Here is a 20,107-nt window from a genome sequence, read left to right as displayed (position 1 = left end):
GGTTTCTGATACTTACTTTCACAGTTGGTTGAGGAGTTTGGCCCCATTTATACTTTATACCTTGGCTCAAGACCTACTGTGGTTCTGACTGGATACCAGGCAGTAAAAGAGGCACTAGTTGAATCGGGAGATGCTTTTATTAATCGGGGCACGGTACCAATTTTAGAACGTTTATTTCACAATAAAGGTAAGTTTGCTGGGAATAAATTTGTTGGCAATAGAGGTTATATCATACGAGTTTCTTAGTTGATTTATATCTTGCACCTATAATGAAGGAATATCAAAGGAAGTTTTCATTGGCAAATTTAGCCATATTCTGTACATTTCATATTTGTCCTTTTCTTTTAAGGATCGCCAATAATGAAACCTGGAGTCAACTAAGACTTTTTTCTCTCACAACCCTCAAAGATTTTGGAATGGGTAAAAAGAGTTTAGAAGAACCTCTACAAGAAGAGGCAAAGCATCTTGTGGATCATTTCACAAGATTGAATGGTAGGTTTGTTAAATATAGTCAAGGTCATAGCTCTATGTAGAAGGTTAAACTGTTAAAGACAGAAACATTGGAGTCAAGAATACATTTCTCAATTTTGGGCCCGGGTCCTGGTTGTTACAGTGGCATTGCTTTCGTCACATGGAGAGTGATGTCATGCATGGAAGCGAGGGAAGATCTTTGTTAGGTAAACTCAAGCATGCAACATATTCACACTCCAAGCCAGAAGGGGGAGCTCTGATCCAGCATATAGGTGGCTCCCCTATATATTATGGTCTGGAGGGAAAGTTAGTCAGTCTTTCAGAGAGACAGAGACGAGAGCAGTCAGACAGTCAGTTTCGGAAGGACTGAAGGGGCTGTGCAGCCAAAAGGGCGCTGCAGCTCCTGGAGAGAGAGAGAATACAGAGAGAAGAACACATCGTAGTGAACATGCAGGAAAGCGGAGCACAGGAGAGAAAGAACTGAGGAGAATAGCTGCGGCTGAGTTACCTCTTTGCAGAGCACAGATACCGGTAGCCGGAAGACCGAGGTTGTGTAGACTCCAACCGACACAGCAGAAACCGGCAGGACAGCTGATTGCAGGTCACCTGTCCACCCTAACACCTGAAGACATAGTGGCGCATAGAACACGGGTCGTGATAGAGACCCTGTAAAAAGGCTCGAGCCACCTGCCATACAGGTTAGTGTCCTACCCTTTAAGGAGGACAGAGAGAACTGTGAGGACCTTGACAGAAGCCACAGGCAGCAAGGGACTACACCACCATGCTAGTATGAAGGCTTCTAACTCCACCTGGTAAAGGAGATTCTGAACTTGCTTCCAAGCCGGCTGTACCCTGCATGTACCTGTGATCTGGTGCCCTGGGCTGTTGCTGCCTGAAGGCTTCAGTAAACCAGTTAAAGAGACTGCAAACCTGTGTCCTCCATTTTTTACTGCACCACCACCCATCATTTCCATCTACACACCGGGAGCCCTGGGGACCCAACTTCACCTGTGGGTAGTTATACCATTTTAGCTGCTATAATATCACCCACGAGGACCCCTTTAAGCAGCGTCGGTCCCCTCTGACCGAGTAACACAGGTGGCGTCACGAACACAAACTTTATTCCCAAAACCCATTTGAAGACATTCCCTTTAACTTGGGCACCCAGGGCCACGGACCGGGTCACAGCCACCGTGACATCCCCTTTAAGTACCGGACCCGGTACCGAGTAACCCACGGCCCTGGCGGGCATTTCATATAGGTGGGCTCAATGGAGCGGCAACCTATAGGAAAATTAAAGATAATATGTGTGTCATAAAGAGACAGCCAATCATGAAACCATATAGACAGCAAATGAAACAATCAGAGCACAAAACATCATCTGTATGTCATATGTGGGAGGTGTGGCATATACAGGAACCAGGGCGATCAACCAATCAGATCGTCAGACATTATACGTCGGTCACGAGTGTAGGACGCAGCATTCATTAAAGCTTGTGCATAATAAAACCATTAGTGCACTGAATGTCATGGATATCACAGGTGGGGGATGGAGCATATGTTGAGATCACATGGGCAACGCATGTGCTGTCCGAACCCTCACTATAGTTAGAAGCCTTTGTCCACCTGGACTTTGGTGTGCAGCGTTAGCATAGGAACTGGCAACGCCATGGAGATAGTATGGACATTTGTTTTTAGTAAATGAGCAATCTTGTTTTCTGATGTATTGTTGTTATTCACCATGCAAAATTGCTGCACAATTAAAACATTCCATTCATGCTTATGTTATTTCTTCGTTTAGGGCAGCCTGTTGACCCCAACAAGACTCTGATGTTTGCATCTTCTAATATTATTGCAAGCCTAGTATTTGGATCACGCAAATGCTATGATGACAAAGAGTGGCAGAAAATCCTACAGAATATTTGTGATTCTTTTCACCTCATCTCATCCATTTGGGGACAGGTGGGGATTTAATTTTGCAACTATAAATGCATCAAAGAGAGGCTGTCATTCTGGAGGACCTGACATTTCCATGGATTATGTGGATGGTCCAATGACTTCTGTAACAACTGTGTTCTGCTTTAGTATCATCTTTTGATCTTACTTTTTATATATATATTATTGTTCAGAAATGTTCCTCTACTGCAATTATCACGTCTGCCAGAGGAAGCCACTCTGTCCCTATTTGCAGAGCTTGATGATGGGTGTCAGGGAACAGCCCTGGAATCCCACAGATATCCCCACCCCCGCTGTTACCAAGTTGTCACAAGCCTGAACTCCACTGTCTCCAATTATCAGAACAATTTTGCAATAGACTGACGGTTAATGGACGAGGACACAATTGCTTTGACTACTAGGTCGGATATTGGGGAACTCAGATTAAACGTGTGGCTTATACACATCCAATTTCAATCCATGGAATATATATAATCCTTTACAGTCACTGCCAAGCTCCGCAATAACTCAAGAAAACTAGCTGCCACCACCAAATGTTTATACAGGCTGCTTTGACACTTGTTACAGGTAGCGTATGGCTTCAGTGACTTGGTTTATAGAGCAATAGGAATGAAGATATAAAATAAACCTAATCCAAAAAGTAGGCAGTGATTATAAAAAAATACAAAAGATGTCACAAAAGGGGAAAAAAATACAGTATATACAAAAACATGAAATAAAAATGGATAACAATAAAAAGTACTAGAAATGTCATGGAAATGACACAGGTCTTATCGGAGGGAAGCTCTCCTTTTCAGAAAATGGTACAGAACTACATCATTCTGTTCCTTACAGGACTAATTATCAGATAAATTTCATGCCCAAATACCTCCTCACGGTGACCTCAGGTTGGGCTTAGTCAATGGGATGTGGCTAGATCAGCATAAGTTATGGGATCCCCGAATTTCAGGATATCTGTGCACCTGGAGGTCCCAGACAGGAGATATTATTCAATATTTCCTTTCATGAGTTTAGCTTTCCAAACATGGCGTATACTGTACAGTAACAGTATAAAGGATGTATTGGAGAATATTTAATATGTCTAATGAAGGAGACTACATCATCCATAAAAATATATACTTTATTTAAAAGGATGAGAAACGAACACCATGACTTTATGAAATAACATCCGACCCTACACCTATTAAAGGGTTACCTCTTAAAAACCTTCTGATGAACCATGAACAGGAATGGGGAAATGCTTTGAGGTAACAGTGAAATGGTAGGTACAGATGAAACTAGAAGTTTAAGTACACTATATAAAAAGACACATATGCCTGTTTTTCTCAATATCTGACATTAAATCAGAATAAACCTTTCCCATTTTAGGTCAATTTGGATTACCAAAATTATTAGTATTTGCCAAATGCCAGAATAATGAGAGAGAGAGAGTATGTTTTAAGGCATTTTTACTATTGCCCTTAAACTGTATGACTTGAGTCAAATCCTTCCACAAGCTTTTCTCAATAGTTGGTCGGAATTTGAGCCCGTTTCTCCTGACAAAACTGGTGTAACTGATCCAGGTTTGTAGGTTGCCTTGCTCACACCTGCCTTTTCAGCTTTGCCCATATATTTTCAATAGGATTCAGATCAGGGCTTAGTGATGGCCAATCCAAAACATTTGCTTTGCTATCCTTAAGTCACTTTGCTACCATTATGGCCGTATGCATCGGGTTATTGTCCATTTGTAAGATCAATTTTGGCCCAAGTTTTGACTTCCTGGCTGATTTCTTGAGATGTTGATTCAGTATTGCCACATACTCTTCTTTTCTCATGCCATGTATTTCGTGAAGAGCATCAGTACTTCCTGCGGCAAAACAACCCCACAACAAGATGCTGCCAACCCCATGTTTCACAGTTGGGATGGTGTTCATAGGCTTCCAAGCTTCTCCCTTTTTCCTCCAAACTGTCACGATCCATTTTTGGATTCGTGGCAGCTCCGCTTCCACTATGATTTAAATGTTTCTTTTTTTCTTTCAGACCAGAGGGGGTTAATGATAGTTTCCTTTGCTGGCAGGCGGCCGAAACTGCAGAGTTGCTAGGTCAGCTGATGTGGGTGGTGACCACTCCCACCATCCTTTCCATGGTCACCTGATGCATCAGCTGACTGTCGGTGATAGAGCAATCTATATTGACCAAGCCTGGAGTAAGAAGCTCTCTGGCTGTTGTGGTGTATCGGCTGGTTTTGTGGAGTCCGTGGTCTGGGTGCCTTTCTTCTGCTGTGCGCTGATTTACAGTAGAGGAGGCTATCAAGCTGAGTTTGGTGTTTTTTGCTCATATGTATCATGATTGTCACTGTCCCCTGAGTTTTTTCATTTGCAGAGTGAAGCTAGTGCCCTTGTCAGCCAGTGCACTAGCCAGGGCAGTGCTAGGTGACAGCAAGGGATGAGGTTCCTGATGGCGGTGGGGGGGCAGGACCCACTTAGGGTGTTAGGAGAGTGCAGGGTCAGGCTTAGTTTTGAGCAGGACGTGTCCATCCCTCATTTCCCTATCAGTAGGGCCTTCCTCTCCCCAGTTCCATCCCATTGTGTGTGTGTTGAGGCGTACGCCTTCCGTCCACCCCTGTTGGGTCATTACATATTGTGACACAAACGTAATGATGGTCATTATGCACAAAAAGTTCAATTTTAGTTTCATTGGATCACAGGACATGTCACCAAAATTTAAGGTCTTTGTTCCTGTGTGCATTGACAAATATTAATCTGGGTTTTTATGTTTCTTTTGGAGTAACGGCTTCTTCCTGGCAGAGTGGCCTTTCAGCCCATGTTGATACAGTAGTAATTTCACTGTGGATATTGGCACAGTCTTTCCAGCTTCCTCCATCATCTTCACAAGTTTTTTTGCTTTTGTCCTTGGGTTGATAGGCACATGTTGGACCAAAGCACGTTCATATCTGAGACACAGAACCAGTCTCCTTCCTAAGCGGTATGATGGCTGGACATTCTCATCTTGTTTGTACTTGCATGCAATTGTTTGTACAGATGAACGAGGCACCTTCCGGTATCTTGAAATTGTACCCAAGGATGAGCCAAAATTGTGCAAGTCCACAATTCTCTTCCTGATATGTTGGCTGATTTCTTGACACTTTCCCATGATGCTAAATAAAGAAGAAGTGTGTTTCAGGTGTGCATTGAAATACTTCCACAGGTGTGTCTCTAATTAACTCAGATGTTGCCAAAAAACCCAGTGCCATAACTTTTTTATTTTTCCATCAATATGGCCATATAAGGGCTTGTTTTTTTGCGGGACAAGTTGTACTTTTGAATGACACCATTGGTTTTACCATATCTTATGTTCAAAAATGGTAAAGAAAATCCAAGTGAAGTGAAATTGCAAAAAAATATGCAATTCCACAAAGATTTTTGGGATTTTTGTTTACCTTGTTCACCAAATGCTAAAACTGACCTGCCATTATGATTCTCCAGGTCATTACGAGTTCATATACACCAAAAATGTCTAGGTTCTTTTTTATTAAGGTGGTGAAAAAAAATTCCAACGTTTCTTAAAAAAAAAAATTGCACCATTTTCCAAGATCCAAAGCATCTCTATTTTTTGTGATCTCGAGTTGAGTGAGGGCTTATTTTTTTGCGTGCCGGCCTGAAGTTTTTATTTATATCATTTTGGTGCAGATACGATGTTTTGATTGCTCATTATTGCATTTTATTGCAGTATCGCTGCAACCAAAAAACATAATTCTGGCATTTTGACTTTTTTTTCACTATGCCATTTAGCGATCAGTTTAATCTTTTTTTTATTGATAGAGTAGGCGATTCTGAATGTGGCAATACCAAATATGTGTATGTTTGATTTTTTTGTATTGTTTTATTTTGAATGGGGCAAAAGAGGGGTGATTTAAACTTTTATTTTTTTAATTTTAATTTTTTTTTTTAAATTTATATCTTTTTATTTTACTTTTGGCATCCTTCAATAGTCTCCATGTGAGACTAGAAGCTGCCATAACCCGATCAGCTCTGTTACATACAGGCGATGGTCAGATCACCTGTATGTACCAGAATACCTCCATTTCTCTGAGCGCCGACCACCGGGCGGTGCACTCAGCAAGCCGGCAGTGACAACAATAGTGGTCTCCAGGAGACCTCTGGTTGTCATGCCAACCCATCAGTGACCCGCAATCAAGTGACGGGGGTCACCGATGGCCCGAAAGCGCCCGTTAAATGCCGCTGTCAGAGTTTGAAAGTGGCATTTAATAAGTTAATAGCCGTGGGTGGATCGCGATTCCACCCGCGGCTGCGGCTGTTCTGAGCACATGTCAGCTGTTTAAAACAGCTGACATGTGCCAGCAAAGATGTGGGCTCACCGCCTGAGCCCACATCAAAGAAGGAGGCATGACATGCGCCGTACTAGTAGGGCTCATGTTGCAAAGTGGTTAAAGGCATAGTAATCTTAGTGTATGCAAACGTTTAACTTTGCAGTAAATAATAAAAATGCCTTAAAACATTTTCTCTCTCTCATTATTCTGGCATTTTGCAAATATTAATAATTATGGTAATTGACCTAATACGGGAAAGGTTTATTCTGATTTCATTTCAGATATTGAGGAGGGCAACTTGCATATGTATCTTTTTATATAGTGTATGTAAACTTCTGGTTTCAACTGTATGTGGGATTTTTATATTTTTTAATAACCTGGGACCTACTTCATTTAATTGGACTTTATATCCACATCTTGATCAGCACTGTAGCACTAATGGCACCTTATTAGAGGCATTGACACTTTATAAATTTGTTTTGTGAATATTTTACCTATACCTCTGCAAATGTTGGAGATGCCCATGATGCAGTAAAATTCATATTTGAGTTCTATGGATTATTAGTTTGTTTATGGATATCTCAGCTTTTTGTCATATTATTTGCCAAATCTACATTTGGTCTGTTATTTTTCTTCCTGTGAGGGGTTGTAGTACCTAGGATCACCTAGGGATTATCAGGGTGAGACGACAGTGAGCAGGGGCACCATAAATTGCATGCTTGATTTAGGGTGCCAACCTCTGAGGTTAGGAAGGGTAATTAATGGGTGAAATTACTAGGGGAGGTATTAAGGTTCCATTCCCTCCCAATGAAACAAAGAATGAAACATTTAAAGGGGTCTGAATACTTTCTGCACCCACTGTATGGCCGAGTACATTTATTTATTTGGTTATTTTTGCAGTTCCACTTATTTACAATGTTTGTGTTTGATCTGGAACATATATTGTAGTTCCTTTTTAATAAAGGTATTAATAAAGTACTGTATATATTTTTAATGAATTGAGTTGTTTCCAGAATAGTGATGGGAATGAAGTGCGAGCCCTTGTTCCCTTTCATTCATAGTTAAAGAAGTTGTCCACTAATTGAACATCCCCTTCTCATATCCCACGCTTGGTCCTGATAAAATAAAAAAGCTTATACTCACCTCCTGTGCCGGTGCCATTCCAGCAGTGTTGGCACTCACGTTCCTGGGGCTCTTGTGCAGTTGTTATGTAACGTCAGCCTGGCACCCAATCAGTGCTGGCATCACTGGTCTCGCCTACGAACATATTGAACATCACGAGGAAGTCAGGGCTGTGGCTGCTCTTTCACTTCCTCTTGATGTTTGATTTGTACATAGGCAGAGACAGTGAAGACAGCGCTGATTGTGCACAAGGCTCACCTGTCATAGCCCACCGCTCAAGAGCCCCAAGAACACGAGTGCTGATACCGCTGGAATGGCACCAGCATAGGAAGTGAATATAAGCTTTTTTTGTTTAATTGGTGCCAAACATTTAGATCAAGAAGGGGTTGTCCTAGTCGAGGACAACCTTTTTAAGCCATGCTTCAATCCTCAATGTGAGGGTGAAACTTCCCTTCTTAAGAGATAGCTTTATGGATTTTGATTACTATAATCTCTATGATAACAGGTGACTATTATGATTTACAGGGTTTCTTGAGGAATAGTTAGCCAAGAAATGGTTTCAATAAGTGAAATATGGCAGGTTCACTGACCAATTAACTTTTAGGATGCCTTATTTAAACCTCCAGTTTCTATGATAATGAGCTCATCTTCTATGATTCTGACCTGGCTCCTTTCCTAACAGTATATTTAATTAACTTTTGGATACCATATTGGATTGACCCAAGGTCTGACTTTTATCTCTTCCTATTGTTACTGCCTGGCCTCCTGTTCTCAGACTCATTTTTTTTTTGCCTTGGCTATAGGTTGCTATTTTGTCCGTCCAATCTCTCTGATTCTAACCTGACTTTTTAAATATTTCCTTCAACTTGCTCCACCGACCACCAGCCATCAGCTACTTCGTAAATGTCACTTAATCCCTGTATCTGTGAAAGACCAGGTTGGTCCTGGATCCTGGTGAACAAGATAGTTTGTGCAATGTCTGTCCATGAAAGTCCACTCGTCGTAAAGTAAATAGAAGGCTAGCCAAGTTTTTATAAGTAAACAGTTAAAGTTATCTTGTGTTCTATGTATTTCATCTGCAATTTATTTTTTATTTCTTCATTGCAGTTGTATGATATCTTTCCTGGAATCATGGATTATTTACCTGGGCCACACAATAAAATATTTAGTCTTCTCAAACCTCTTGAAGATATTGTGGAAGAATTAGTTAGAAGCCACAAAAAAACACTGGATCCAGCTTGCCCTCAAGATTATGTTGATTGCTTTCTTCTCCGCATGAAACAAGTAAGTGGACACCTAAACATGACTCTAAATTTAATTTTTATGTTTTCTGAAAACTCATATGTAAAGAATTATATTATAATAGGTTAGTCAAGATAGATATGCAATATACTGCTAATTGAAACTGATATGGTAACGGATAGTCCAATAAATAGCACTGACTTACCTATCATAGAGAGAGATCAAGGAACTGCTATGAAGTCCAAGATAAGGGGAGTGACCTGACACTAACACTTTTTCATAGTGACAGCCACTGTCGATATTCCATACTTACCTATTCCCACGGAACGTATGGAGGCTTCTGGAAAATATAGATACAGTACTTCCCAGACTTGGAAAATATCTACTTTGATGCCTCAGAAGCCTTCCAGTACCTCTGGAAAACCATCTCCCCAAACATTTTTCATTTCATTTAGTAAAATTGAGCTTTGCCGTCCAGATTCACCTTTTGGGAACAGTAAAGGAGCATTGTGGGGGCTTGACCTGCCAGAAAGTGTTGAGACTATGTAAGTTAAAAAAAATAATCTTATGAAGCTAATTTGAAAAGTTGGCAAGTGTGTTACATGGTATAGTAGGAGGAATACAGACAGGGACAGTTTTAGGCAAATTGTGGCCCTAGGCAAAATTCAAATTGGGGCCCCAGATTCTGAAACATTGCACTAACAATAGTATTACAGTCAATTCAGTGAATTGAAGTGAGTTTTGAGCTAGTATCAACATTTTTAAGAGCCAAGAAGCCATTCACATAACAAAGACAACATTTCTGTCCAAGGAGGGGACCATGCGCACCCGGATGGGGATGAGGGGGCCATATGTACCAGGATAGGGGAGAGTTCATCATGTATACCAGGATGAGGAGGAGGGGCATGCATATCAGGATGGGGATGGGCGCTATGCATACCAGGATAGGGATGAGGGGGCCATGTATACCTGGATTGGGAACATATACTGTATACAGTACAGACCAAAAGTTTGGACACACCTTCTCATTTAAAGATTTTTCTGTATTTCCATGACTATGAAAATTGTACATTCACACTGAAGGCATCAAAACTATGAATTAACACATGTGGAATTATATACTTAACAAAAAAGTGTGAAATTATGTCTTATATTCTAGGTTCTTCAAAGTAGCCACCTTTTGCTTTGATGACTGCTTTGCAGACTCTTGGCATTCTCTTGATGAGCTTCAAGAGGCAGTCACCGGGAATGGTCTTCCAAGAATCTTGAAGGAGTTCCCAGAGATGCTTAGCACTTGTTGGCCCTTTTGCCTTCACTCTGCAGTCCAGCTTACCCCAAACCATCTCAATTGGGTTTAGGTCTGGTGACTGTGGAGGCCAGGTCATCTGGCGTAGCACCCCATCACTCTCCTTCTTGGTCAAATAGCCCTTACACAGATTGGAAGTGTGATTGGGGTCATTGTCCTGTTTAAAAATAAATGATGGAGTCATGTAAGATGTTATCCAAGTGCAGTCCAATGTACGCACACAGAGACAATGGAGAAGATGGAGAAATTAAGGCTTCTTTCACACTTCCGTCTTCCAAATCTGCACAGGACCCGTCAAGATGTTAAAATGACGGATCTTGTGCAGATTGTGGAAAATGTGTGCACTGGGCCCGTCTTTCTGATGGACCCGTAGAGCCTATGTGCACCTGTTGTGTATGCGTCTTCGCAGTGGTTTTCTGCTGCGAAAACGCATACACAACACAAACCAGGTTAAAAAAAATTAAAGATCGCAATATTCTTACCCGCGCAGCATCACCGATGATCCCGGAAGCTAGCGTTACTTCCTAGAGACGTTATAATAGATGAATGTGGATAAAATCCGCGCTGCTGTGACAAATAATGGATCCAGATATAGTTGTAAGGTGTTCGGGTGGTTTATTCAATGCGTTTCAAAGCTCATGGCTTCTTCTTCAGGAAGTTTCCACACAAAGATATCTTAGCCACATTCATCAATTATAACGTCTCTAAGAGGTCGCAGCGCCGACCTGGGGATCTGCAGCAGCTGACAAACTACACGCCTTTACTGTGTACCACCAGGTGAGCAGTTCTCTCATAATTGATTAGAAGCAATCCTGGGGATAAGACCCTATTTGCGCTTTTTTTGTCTCCTACTTTTCTATACTAGCGTTACTTCCTAGTAATACATTGCGAAATCTCGCGAGAAGTCACGGTCTCGTGAGACCCCGACTTCTCACGAGATTTCGCAATGTATTACTAGGAAGTAACGCTAGCTGCTGGGAACATCGTTGACGCTGCGCGGGAACGCCGGTAGGTGAGAATATTGCGATTTTTTTATTTTTTTAATTATTTTTAACATTATATCTTGTTACTATTGATTCTGTATAGGCAGCATCAATAGTAAAAAGAGCTAGCGAGAGAGAATTTCCCTGATGGGAAATTCTTCGACGCATGCTCTCTTTGAAAAGGCGGGACCCGTAACTGGATTCCTGCTTTTCACATGCAGCAACGCATCCTGCACCCATAGGCTACTATTGTAGACAGTGAATGACAGCGCAGGATGCGTCGCTGACCGATTTTCTGACATGCAGAAAAAACGTTCCTGTGAATGTTTTCTCTGACCGTTTTTTTTATGCAGGATCCAGTGAAAAACGGATGAAACGAATGGCCATCCGTCACAATCCGTCGCTAATACAAGTCTATGAGAAAATGCAGGATCCGGCATTCTCAAAAATCGACGGATTGTGACGGGAGCTGAAAGACGGAAGTGTGAAAGAGGCCTAAGTTCTCTGTCTTCTGTGCATCTGTGATACCATTCTCTGATGTAAGAGAATCGGATCACAGGGAACTGACACTCTGCTTAAACCCTGATGAGAGATTGTGTCAAGCGTCATTAGGATAATCGGTGCAATTCTCTCGCTAGTGTGAGCGAGCCCTGTTACAGAACGCAATAGTCCTGTGGCTAGCGATCACAGTGACGTTAGCACTCCCGGAGCCAGCACACAGCACAGAGTGGCCTGTGCAGGATCCTGATGAGAGACAGCAGGTATCAATCATTTGTTTTATATCGTTTTGTGTTTTTTTGGTCATTTTTGTTATGTTTTTGTTATGTTTATTGCATTGGAGGTTTGTGTTGCTGTGCAGTGTGTGACTGGTGTGGAGGTGCAGTGAAAAAAACTAGTAGCGTTGAGCGATACCTTCCGATATTGAAAAGTATCAGTATCGGATTGGATCGGCCGATATTCAAAAAATATCGGATATCGCCGATACCGATACCCGATACCAATGCAAGTCAATGGGACCAAAATATCGGAATTAAAATAAACCTTTTCTTTCCTTGTAGGTTCATTCTACATGAAGGAAAACAACTAAGAATAATGTAGGATGTATTGGGGAGGTGGAGGAGACATTAAAGGCATAGAGGTTTAGCCCAATCAAATGGAATAGCAGGAATTAATTTTTTTTTTTAAGACGTTCGGAGTTACAAAGATATTGACTATGTTAAGATTTTTTATATTTTGTCAGATATTGATGTTTCACTAATTCCATGCTCTTCACCTTCTTTTTTAATTCTCCGACACTTCATCATCCTCAGCAGCAGCATCTTTTACATCAACTTCTTCTTCACCTTATTCATCTTCTTCTTCACTTTCTTCCTATTATTCTTTTTTGTTACATTCTTCATATTCTTTTTATTAAACTATTATTCTTCTTCATATTCTACTTCTTCATCATATTCCTATTTGTGACAGGCATTCCTGTAGTTGTTATCTATAAAAGTTTGAAGATTACACCTTCCGTTCTGCCTGTCACAAAAGAGTTACAACAGCATTTGTCCGCATTCAGTTTGGCCTGCAGCAGCAGGCTTTTTCCAGGGGCACCACAAGGAGGAACAGACTCACCCCCATACACTGCTTAGTTTTCTTCTGCTTATAATTTAGATAATATCTTTCGCTCAGATTTTTAGTCTTATGCTTAATGTTCTTCTGCTCTTTGTTCTGCAGCTTCTTGTTCTTCTGCTTCTCGGTCTTCAGGGTCGGCGTCTCCAGGATCGTCATCTCCGGGGTCGTCGTCGTCATCTTCGGGGTGGTCTTCAGGGTCGTCGTCTCCAGGGTCGTCATCTCAGGGGTCATCGTCTCTGGGGTCGTCTTAGGGGTGGTCTTCAGGGTCGTCGTCTTTAGGGTCTTGAACTTGGAAATGTAGAAGAAGGTAAAAGAAGGCGGAGGAAATGCCGAGAACCAGCTGACGGTACAGGAACCCGGATTGCTACCCGAAGGTCCAAGAGTCAATGGAACTACCGAGGACCAGCTGACGGTACTGGAACCCGGTTACTAAGCAGGAGGTACCCATGCCAGAAAGCACTACCAAGGACCACCTGACGTTGGTGGAACTTGGATACCCAGAAGGAGGCACCTAAGCCAAAGGCTCTGCCTGGAACCAGCTGACGGTACTGGAACCAGGATGGGGAGCAGAAGGTACAAGAGCAAAAGACACTGCCGAGAACCAGCTGACGGTACTGGAACCCAGATGGGTAGCCGAAGGTCCAAGAACCAATGGACCTACCGAGGACAAGCTGACGGTACTGGAACTCGGTTACTAAGCAGGAGGTACCCGTGCCAGAAAGCACTACCAAGGACCACCTGACGTTGGTGGAACTCGGATACCCAGAAGGAGGCACCTAAGCCAAAGGCTCTGCCCAGAACCAGCTGACAGTACTGAAACCCGGATGGGGAGCAGAAGGTACAAGAGCAAAAGACACTGCCGAGAACCAGCTGACGGTACTGGAACCCAAATGGGTAGCAGAAGGTACAAGAGCCAATGGAACAACCGAGGACCAGCTGACGGTACTGGAACCCGGTTACTAAGCAGGAGGTACCCGTGCCAGAAAGCACTACCAAGGACCACTTGACGTTGGTGGATTTCGGATACCCAGAAGGAGGCACCTAAGCCAAAGGCTCTGCCCAGAACCAGCTGATGGTACTGGAACCAGGATGGGGAGGAGAAGGTACAAGAGCAAATGACACTGCCGAGAACCAGCTGACGGTACTGTTACCCGGATGGGTAGCAGAAGGTACAAGAGTCAATAGAACAACCAAGGACCAGTTGACGTTACTGGAACCCGGTTACTAAGCAGGAGGTACCCATGCCAGAAAGCACTACCAAGGACCACCTGACATTGGTGGAACTCGGATACCCAGAAGGAGGCACCTAAGCCAAAGGCTCTGCCCGGAACCAGCTAACGGTACTGGAACCAGGGGGACCTATTCAAGATTGTCTTCCTAAGGACCAGCTAATGGTGCTGGAACTCAAATAGGCAGCAGAAGGTCCACAGGAAAAACAAAAGTTGCTAGGCCACAAGCCAGCCGTAGTTACCGAAAATCCACAGTCCTACAGGGGGAGCTTGTCCTATTGGCACTACGGAAGCAGCTGTTATGTTATCCCTTGGCCATGCGCAGTTAGCTCTGCCCGTCTTCTGACATCATTTGATGTCAGCCTGACTGCGCCTGTGCGGTCGCGCTGCCCGACATCAGGCCCCGCAGTGTCTTCTGATTTATTCACACTGCGGGGCTGGGATTCATGGCCTTGCGCAGTGCATATCTTTGCCTCTCTAACTCATCTCCTTCTGCCTTCTTCAGACTTGCGGCGTCAGCTGATCCCAAATCACATGCCACGGCCGTGACACCGCACAGTCTGAAGAAGGTGGAAGGAGTTGAGTGAGAGGCGAAGATATGCACTGTGCATGCCCATGAATCCCAGCCCCACAGTGTGAATAAATAAGACACTGTGGGGTGTGATTTCGGGCAGGGCGGCCGCACAAGCGCAGCCAGCCTGACAACAAATGATGTCAGAAGACGGGCAGCGCTAACTGCGCATGGCCAAGGGATAACAAAACAGAGCAGGCTCCGGGACAGATTCAAACAACGCTGAGGAGGCGGCGCCTGGCGCCAAGGGGACAGGAATGATGGCTGTGCTGCGTCTCATTAAGAAGGAAAGTCCCACCTCCGGGACGGTTTGAAGGTACGAGGGGACACATTTTATAATTGTTAACTTCAGCGTGTGCAAGGAGAATAACTAAAAGAGACACCTTGTCAAAATGCAGCATTAGTGCTGCACAAAGTGGCTCTTCTAGTTACAAATGCCTGGGGGGATGGACAGGTTCCCTTTAATTTCTGTTGTTGTGTCAGCGTGGAGGCCACAGGAAACATTGCCGGATACACAGCTGGGGATCAGCTGACGTTACTGAAACCCAATAACACGGCAGCAAGTGTTGACTGTGCAAACGTCACTTCCGGTCAGCTACTGGCGGTGTTGGAGCCCAGGGACAGCAGGAGGAGCAGACTTGAGTGATTGCTGCACACACAGGAGGGGAGCAGCTGGCGTTACTGAACCACAATAACAGAGGAGCAACTGTTGACCCTGCAGACAGCACTTCTGGGCAGCATCTGGCGATGTTGGAGCCCAGGGACAGCAGGAGGAGCAGAGTGTAGGCCAAGGCCTGCACTCGAGGCAGTTTAATATCTGTTGTAGTATCTGCGTGGCGGTCGCAAGACACATTGCCGGACACACAGCAGGGGAGCAGCTGACGTTACTGAACCCCACTAACAGAGGAGCGAGTGTTTTTCTCTGTGCAGACGGCACTTCCGAGCAGCAACTGGTGGTGTTGAAGCCCAGGGATTACAGAAAAAAAGGAGTGTAGGCCGAAGCCTAATTGGAGCAAGTTTAATTTCTGAAGTTGTGTGAGTTTGGAGGGAGCAGGAGCAATTGCCGCACACACAGCAGGGGAGCAGCTGGCGTTACTGAACCCCAATAACAGAGGAGCAACTGTTAACTGTGCAGACAGCACTTCCGGGCAGCAACTGGCAGTGTTGGAGCCCAGGGTCAGTGCTAGAAACTGAGTGGAGAAATTGCCAGATACAAATCAGGGGAGCAGCTGGCGTTACTGAACCCCAATAACAGAGGAGCAACTGTTAACTGTTCAGACAGCACTTCTGGGCAGCAACTGGCCGTGTTGGAGCCCAGGGACAGCAGGAGGAGCAGACTTGAGTGATTGCCGCACACACACAGCAGGGGAGCAGCTGGTGTTACTGAACCCCAATAACACTGGAGCAGGTGTTGACTGTGCAGACAGCCCTTCCGTGCAACAACTGGTGGTGTTGGAGCCCAGGGACAGCAGGAGGAGCAGACTTGAGTGATTGCCGCACACACAGAAGGGGAGCAGCCGGCGTTACTGAACCCCAATAACACTGTAGCAGGTGTTCACTGTGCAGACACCACTTCCGAGCAGCAACTGGCGGTGTTGGAGCCCAGGGACAGCAGGAGGAGCAGACTTGAGTGATTGCCGCACACACAGCAGGGGAGCAGCTGGCGTTACTGAACCCCAATAACACGGCAGCAAGTGTTGACTGTGCAGACAGCACTTCCGAGCAGCAACTGTCGGTGTTAGAGCCCAGGGAATGCAGGAGAAGCAGAGTGTAGGCTGAGGCCTACTTGGAGCTAGTTGAAAGGGAACCTTTAACCCCCCCAGGCGTTTGTAACTGAAAGAGCCAACTTGTGCAGCACTAATGCTGCACAAACAAAACTTTGCTCTTTTATTTATGCTCCTTGCAAATGCAGAACTAAACACTTATAAAATGTGTCCCCTGATACTGTGAAACCTTCCCTTGAAGAAGGCAGAGGGAGATGAGTGAAGATATGCACTGCGCATGCCCATGAATCCCAGCCCCGCAGTGTGAATAAATCAGAAGACACTGGGAGGCGGGATCTCGGTCAGCGCAGCTGCACAGGTGCAGTCATCCTCACACCAAATGATGTCAGAAGATGGGCAGCGCTAGCTGCGCATGCCCAAGGTTTAACATAACAGTGCAGGCTCCGGGACAGATTAAAACAACGCTGAAGAGGCGGCTCACGGCGCCAAGGGGGTAGGAATGACGGCTGTGTTGCTTCTCATTACGAAGGAAAGTCCCACCTCCGGGATGGTTTAACGGTATGAGGGGACACATTTTATAAGTTCAGCGGGTGCAAAGAGCATAACTAAAAGAGCCACCTTTTCCTTGTGCAGCATTACTGCTGCACAAGGTGGCTCTTTCAGTAACAAACGCCCGGGGGGACACTTTCCCTTAAATTTCTGGTGTAGTGTCAACGTGGAGGTAGCAGGACACATTGCCGGATACACAGCTGGGGATCAGCTGACATTACTGAAACCCAATAACACTGGGTCATGTGTTGACTGTGCAGACAGCATTTCTGAGCAGCAACTGGCGGTGTTGGAGCCCAGGGATTACAGTTCAGGTGGTAGAAACATGAACACAACAGGAGACCTGGATACTGTAGACAACCAATTATTTAATCTGGAAGAGGAGTGGCAAATTCCTGCAAGATCCAGGCCTTGTTCATTTTCAGAAAAGTAAGCCGGTCAACGTTATTGGAGGATAGTCGCATGCGACGGTCTGTTAGTACTCCACCTGCGGCAGTATAGACGCGTTCCGATAATACACTAGCAGCAGGGCAAGCCAGCACCTCCAATGCATACTGGCTAAGTTCTGGCCATGTATCCAGCTTAGAGACCCAAAACTTGAAGGGGGAAGAGCCATCTGGGAGTACACTGAGAGGGCAAGACATGTAGTCTGTCACCATCTGATGGAAATGTTGCCTCCTACTCACTGGAGCCGTCTGTGATGGTGTAGACATTTGTGGCAGGCACACAAAACTGCGCCACAGTTGGGCCATACTGGTCTTGCCTTGTGCTGAGGCACTGCTTCTGCTCCCTCTTTGTGCAGAGCTTCCTCCACTGCCTCGAGGCACTGAGCTGCTTTGTAAAGCACTAGCAGCACTGTTCTCAGTTGGACTGGAGAAGATGATGGAATTCACCAGTGTGTCTTGGTACTCCCGCCTTTTACACTCCCGGTTCAACGGTGTTATGAGGCTTTGTAAGTTGTCCCGGTAGCGAGGATCTAGGAGGGTGTACACCCAATAATCAGCCATGTTGAGAATGTGGGCAATGTGGCGGTCGTTTCTCAGGCACTGCAGCATTAAATCAACCATGTGCTGCAGACTGCCAACTGGCCAAGAAACGCTGTCCCCTGCTTGAGGCATGATCTCTGCCTGCTCTGCATCACCCCACCCTCTCTCTACACACTAACTACTGGATAATTGTGTAACTCCCTCCTCTGGAAAGATGTCTTCCTCCTCCATTGACTTCTCCTCATCCTCCTCACAAAGTGTTCCCTGCCTAGGCCTTTGTGAGGAACCACGTTGCGCTGACTGTCCAGAAGCAGATGGAATTGGTGACTCCTCATCCCCCACCTCTTCCACAACATCATCCCTTAGTGCTTGCAGTGTTCTTTCAAGCAGGCAGATAAGGGGGACAGTCATGCTGACTAGTGCATCATCTGCACTCGCCATCCACGTGGAATCATCGAAGGCATGCAAAACCTGGCAGACGTTCTTTATAGTGGCCCATTCAGTGGTTGTGAAGTCTGAACAGTGCGGAGTGCGATTTCTTTGCGCCTGATGCAGTTGGTACTCCATTACTGCTGGCTGCTGCTCACACAACTGCTCCAACATATGTAACATGGAATTCCACCTGGTGGGTAGGTCACATATGATGCAATGTTCCGGAAGGCGGAATCGGCACTGGAGAGCTGCAATGCGCGATCTTGCCATGCTGGAACGATGCAAGTGAGCCCACTCTAGGTGGACCTTGTGCAGCAGTGCATCAAGATCGGGATAGTCCCTCAAAAAACTATGAATTACCAAGTTGAGCACATGTGCCAGACATTGGATGTGAGTGAGTTTGCCTAGGGCCAGAGCTGCCACCAGATATCGGCCATTGTCACACACTACCATGCCTGGCTGTAGATTAGCTGGCACAAACCACACGTCGCTCTCCTGCTTGATGGCATTCCAGAGCTCCTGCGCTGTGTGGCTTTGATTCCCCAAAGAAATTAATTTCAATATGGCCTGTTGACGTTTGGCCATGGCTGTGCTCATATCGGTCGTAACAGGTAAACGTTCACGGGTCCATGTGGAGGTGGACTGTGATGGCTCCTGCAGCGCTGATTCAGAGGAACTTGAGTATGAGGAGGAGTCAATGTGTACAGACTGGATTCCTGCAATCCTTGGAGTTGGCAGAACACATCCTGTGCCATTTGCACGATCTGTACCTGACTCCACAACATTTACCAAATGGGAAGTGAGGGAAAGGTATCGCCCCTGTCCATGGTGATTGGTCCATGCATCGGTGGTGAGGTGGACCTTGCTACTGACGGCGTTCAGTAGCGCATTTTTAATGTTTCCCTTCACATGCTTTTTCAGGGCAGGGATGGATTGCCTGCTGAAATAAAAGTGGCTGGGCACATTGTATTGTGGGACTGCCAATGCCATCAAGTTACGGAAGGTGTCAGTCTCCCCCAGCCTGAATGACAGCATTTCAAGGGACAGTAGTTTTGCAATGCCAGCATTCAGAGCCTGTGCTCGGGGGTGGTTTGCCGAGAATGGCCGCCTTTTCTCCCATGCCTGTGCTACCGATGGCTGTAGACTGGGCTGGGAGTGTGAGGATGACTGGGAACGTGGTGCTGTGGGTGGAATTACAGTGGGTCTCTGGACAACAGTGCCAGAGGTTCTACCATGGCGATCCTGTGAGGAAGCCGAACCAGCTGTGTGTGAGCTGGAGGAAGAGGCAACACGAGCTGAAGAGGTGGTAGCTGCCGCTGTTGGTTGGCCTAGCTCTTCAGTGTGTTTTTGTAACTCCGCCGCGTGCCTGTTCCGCACATGTTTCCACATGTTGGAGGTATTGAGGTTGCTGACATTTCTCCCTCTTTTGACTTTGTGATGACACACCTTGCATTTGACATAGCAAATGTCATCAGCAACTGTGTCAAAAAAGGACCAGGCACTGCAAGTCTTGGGAGCGCCCTTTTTGGCTTTTGGAAGAGACATGCTCCTAACGGGTGCCAAAGTGGAGGCTACAGGATCCGCAGTCTTCCCCTTCCCTCTCCCTCTTT

The 20,107-nt window shown here is 45.2% G+C and overlaps 1 protein-coding gene across 1 annotated transcript; it reads left to right on the top strand.

Annotated features, from left to right (window-relative positions):
- Positions 1–357: 357 nt before the first annotated feature.
- LOC143803755 (cytochrome P450 2G1-like) lies at positions 358–12,275 on the top strand. The gene is made up of 4 exons (XM_077281528.1): positions 358–492; positions 2,273–2,433; positions 8,966–9,142; positions 12,231–12,275. The coding sequence occupies exons 1-4, from the start codon at positions 417–419 to the stop codon at positions 12,273–12,275; spliced, it is 459 nt and encodes a 152-aa protein (XP_077137643.1). The 5' UTR covers positions 358–416.
- Positions 12,276–20,107: the final 7,832 nt, after the last annotated feature.

This window comes from Ranitomeya variabilis, chromosome 2, assembly GCF_051348905.1.
Source record: "Ranitomeya variabilis isolate aRanVar5 chromosome 2, aRanVar5.hap1, whole genome shotgun sequence".
Lineage (NCBI taxonomy): Eukaryota > Metazoa > Chordata > Amphibia > Anura > Dendrobatidae > Ranitomeya > Ranitomeya variabilis.
Note: the sequence above shows the minus strand (reverse complement) of the source record. Positions and strands in the feature narration are given on the sequence as shown.

Coding starts and splice junctions, on each gene's coding strand:
- LOC143803755 (XM_077281528.1), top strand. CDS start 417: ATGGGTAAAAAGAGTTTAGAAGAACCTCTACAAGAAGAGGCAAAGCAT. Junction 493..2,272: donor TCATTTCACAAGATTGAATG/GTAGGTTTGTTA, acceptor TTCTTCGTTTAG/GGCAGCCTGTTGACCCCAAC. Junction 9,143..12,230: donor TTCTTCTCCGCATGAAACAA/GTAAGTGGACAC, acceptor ATTGCATTGGAG/GTTTGTGTTGCTGTGCAGTG.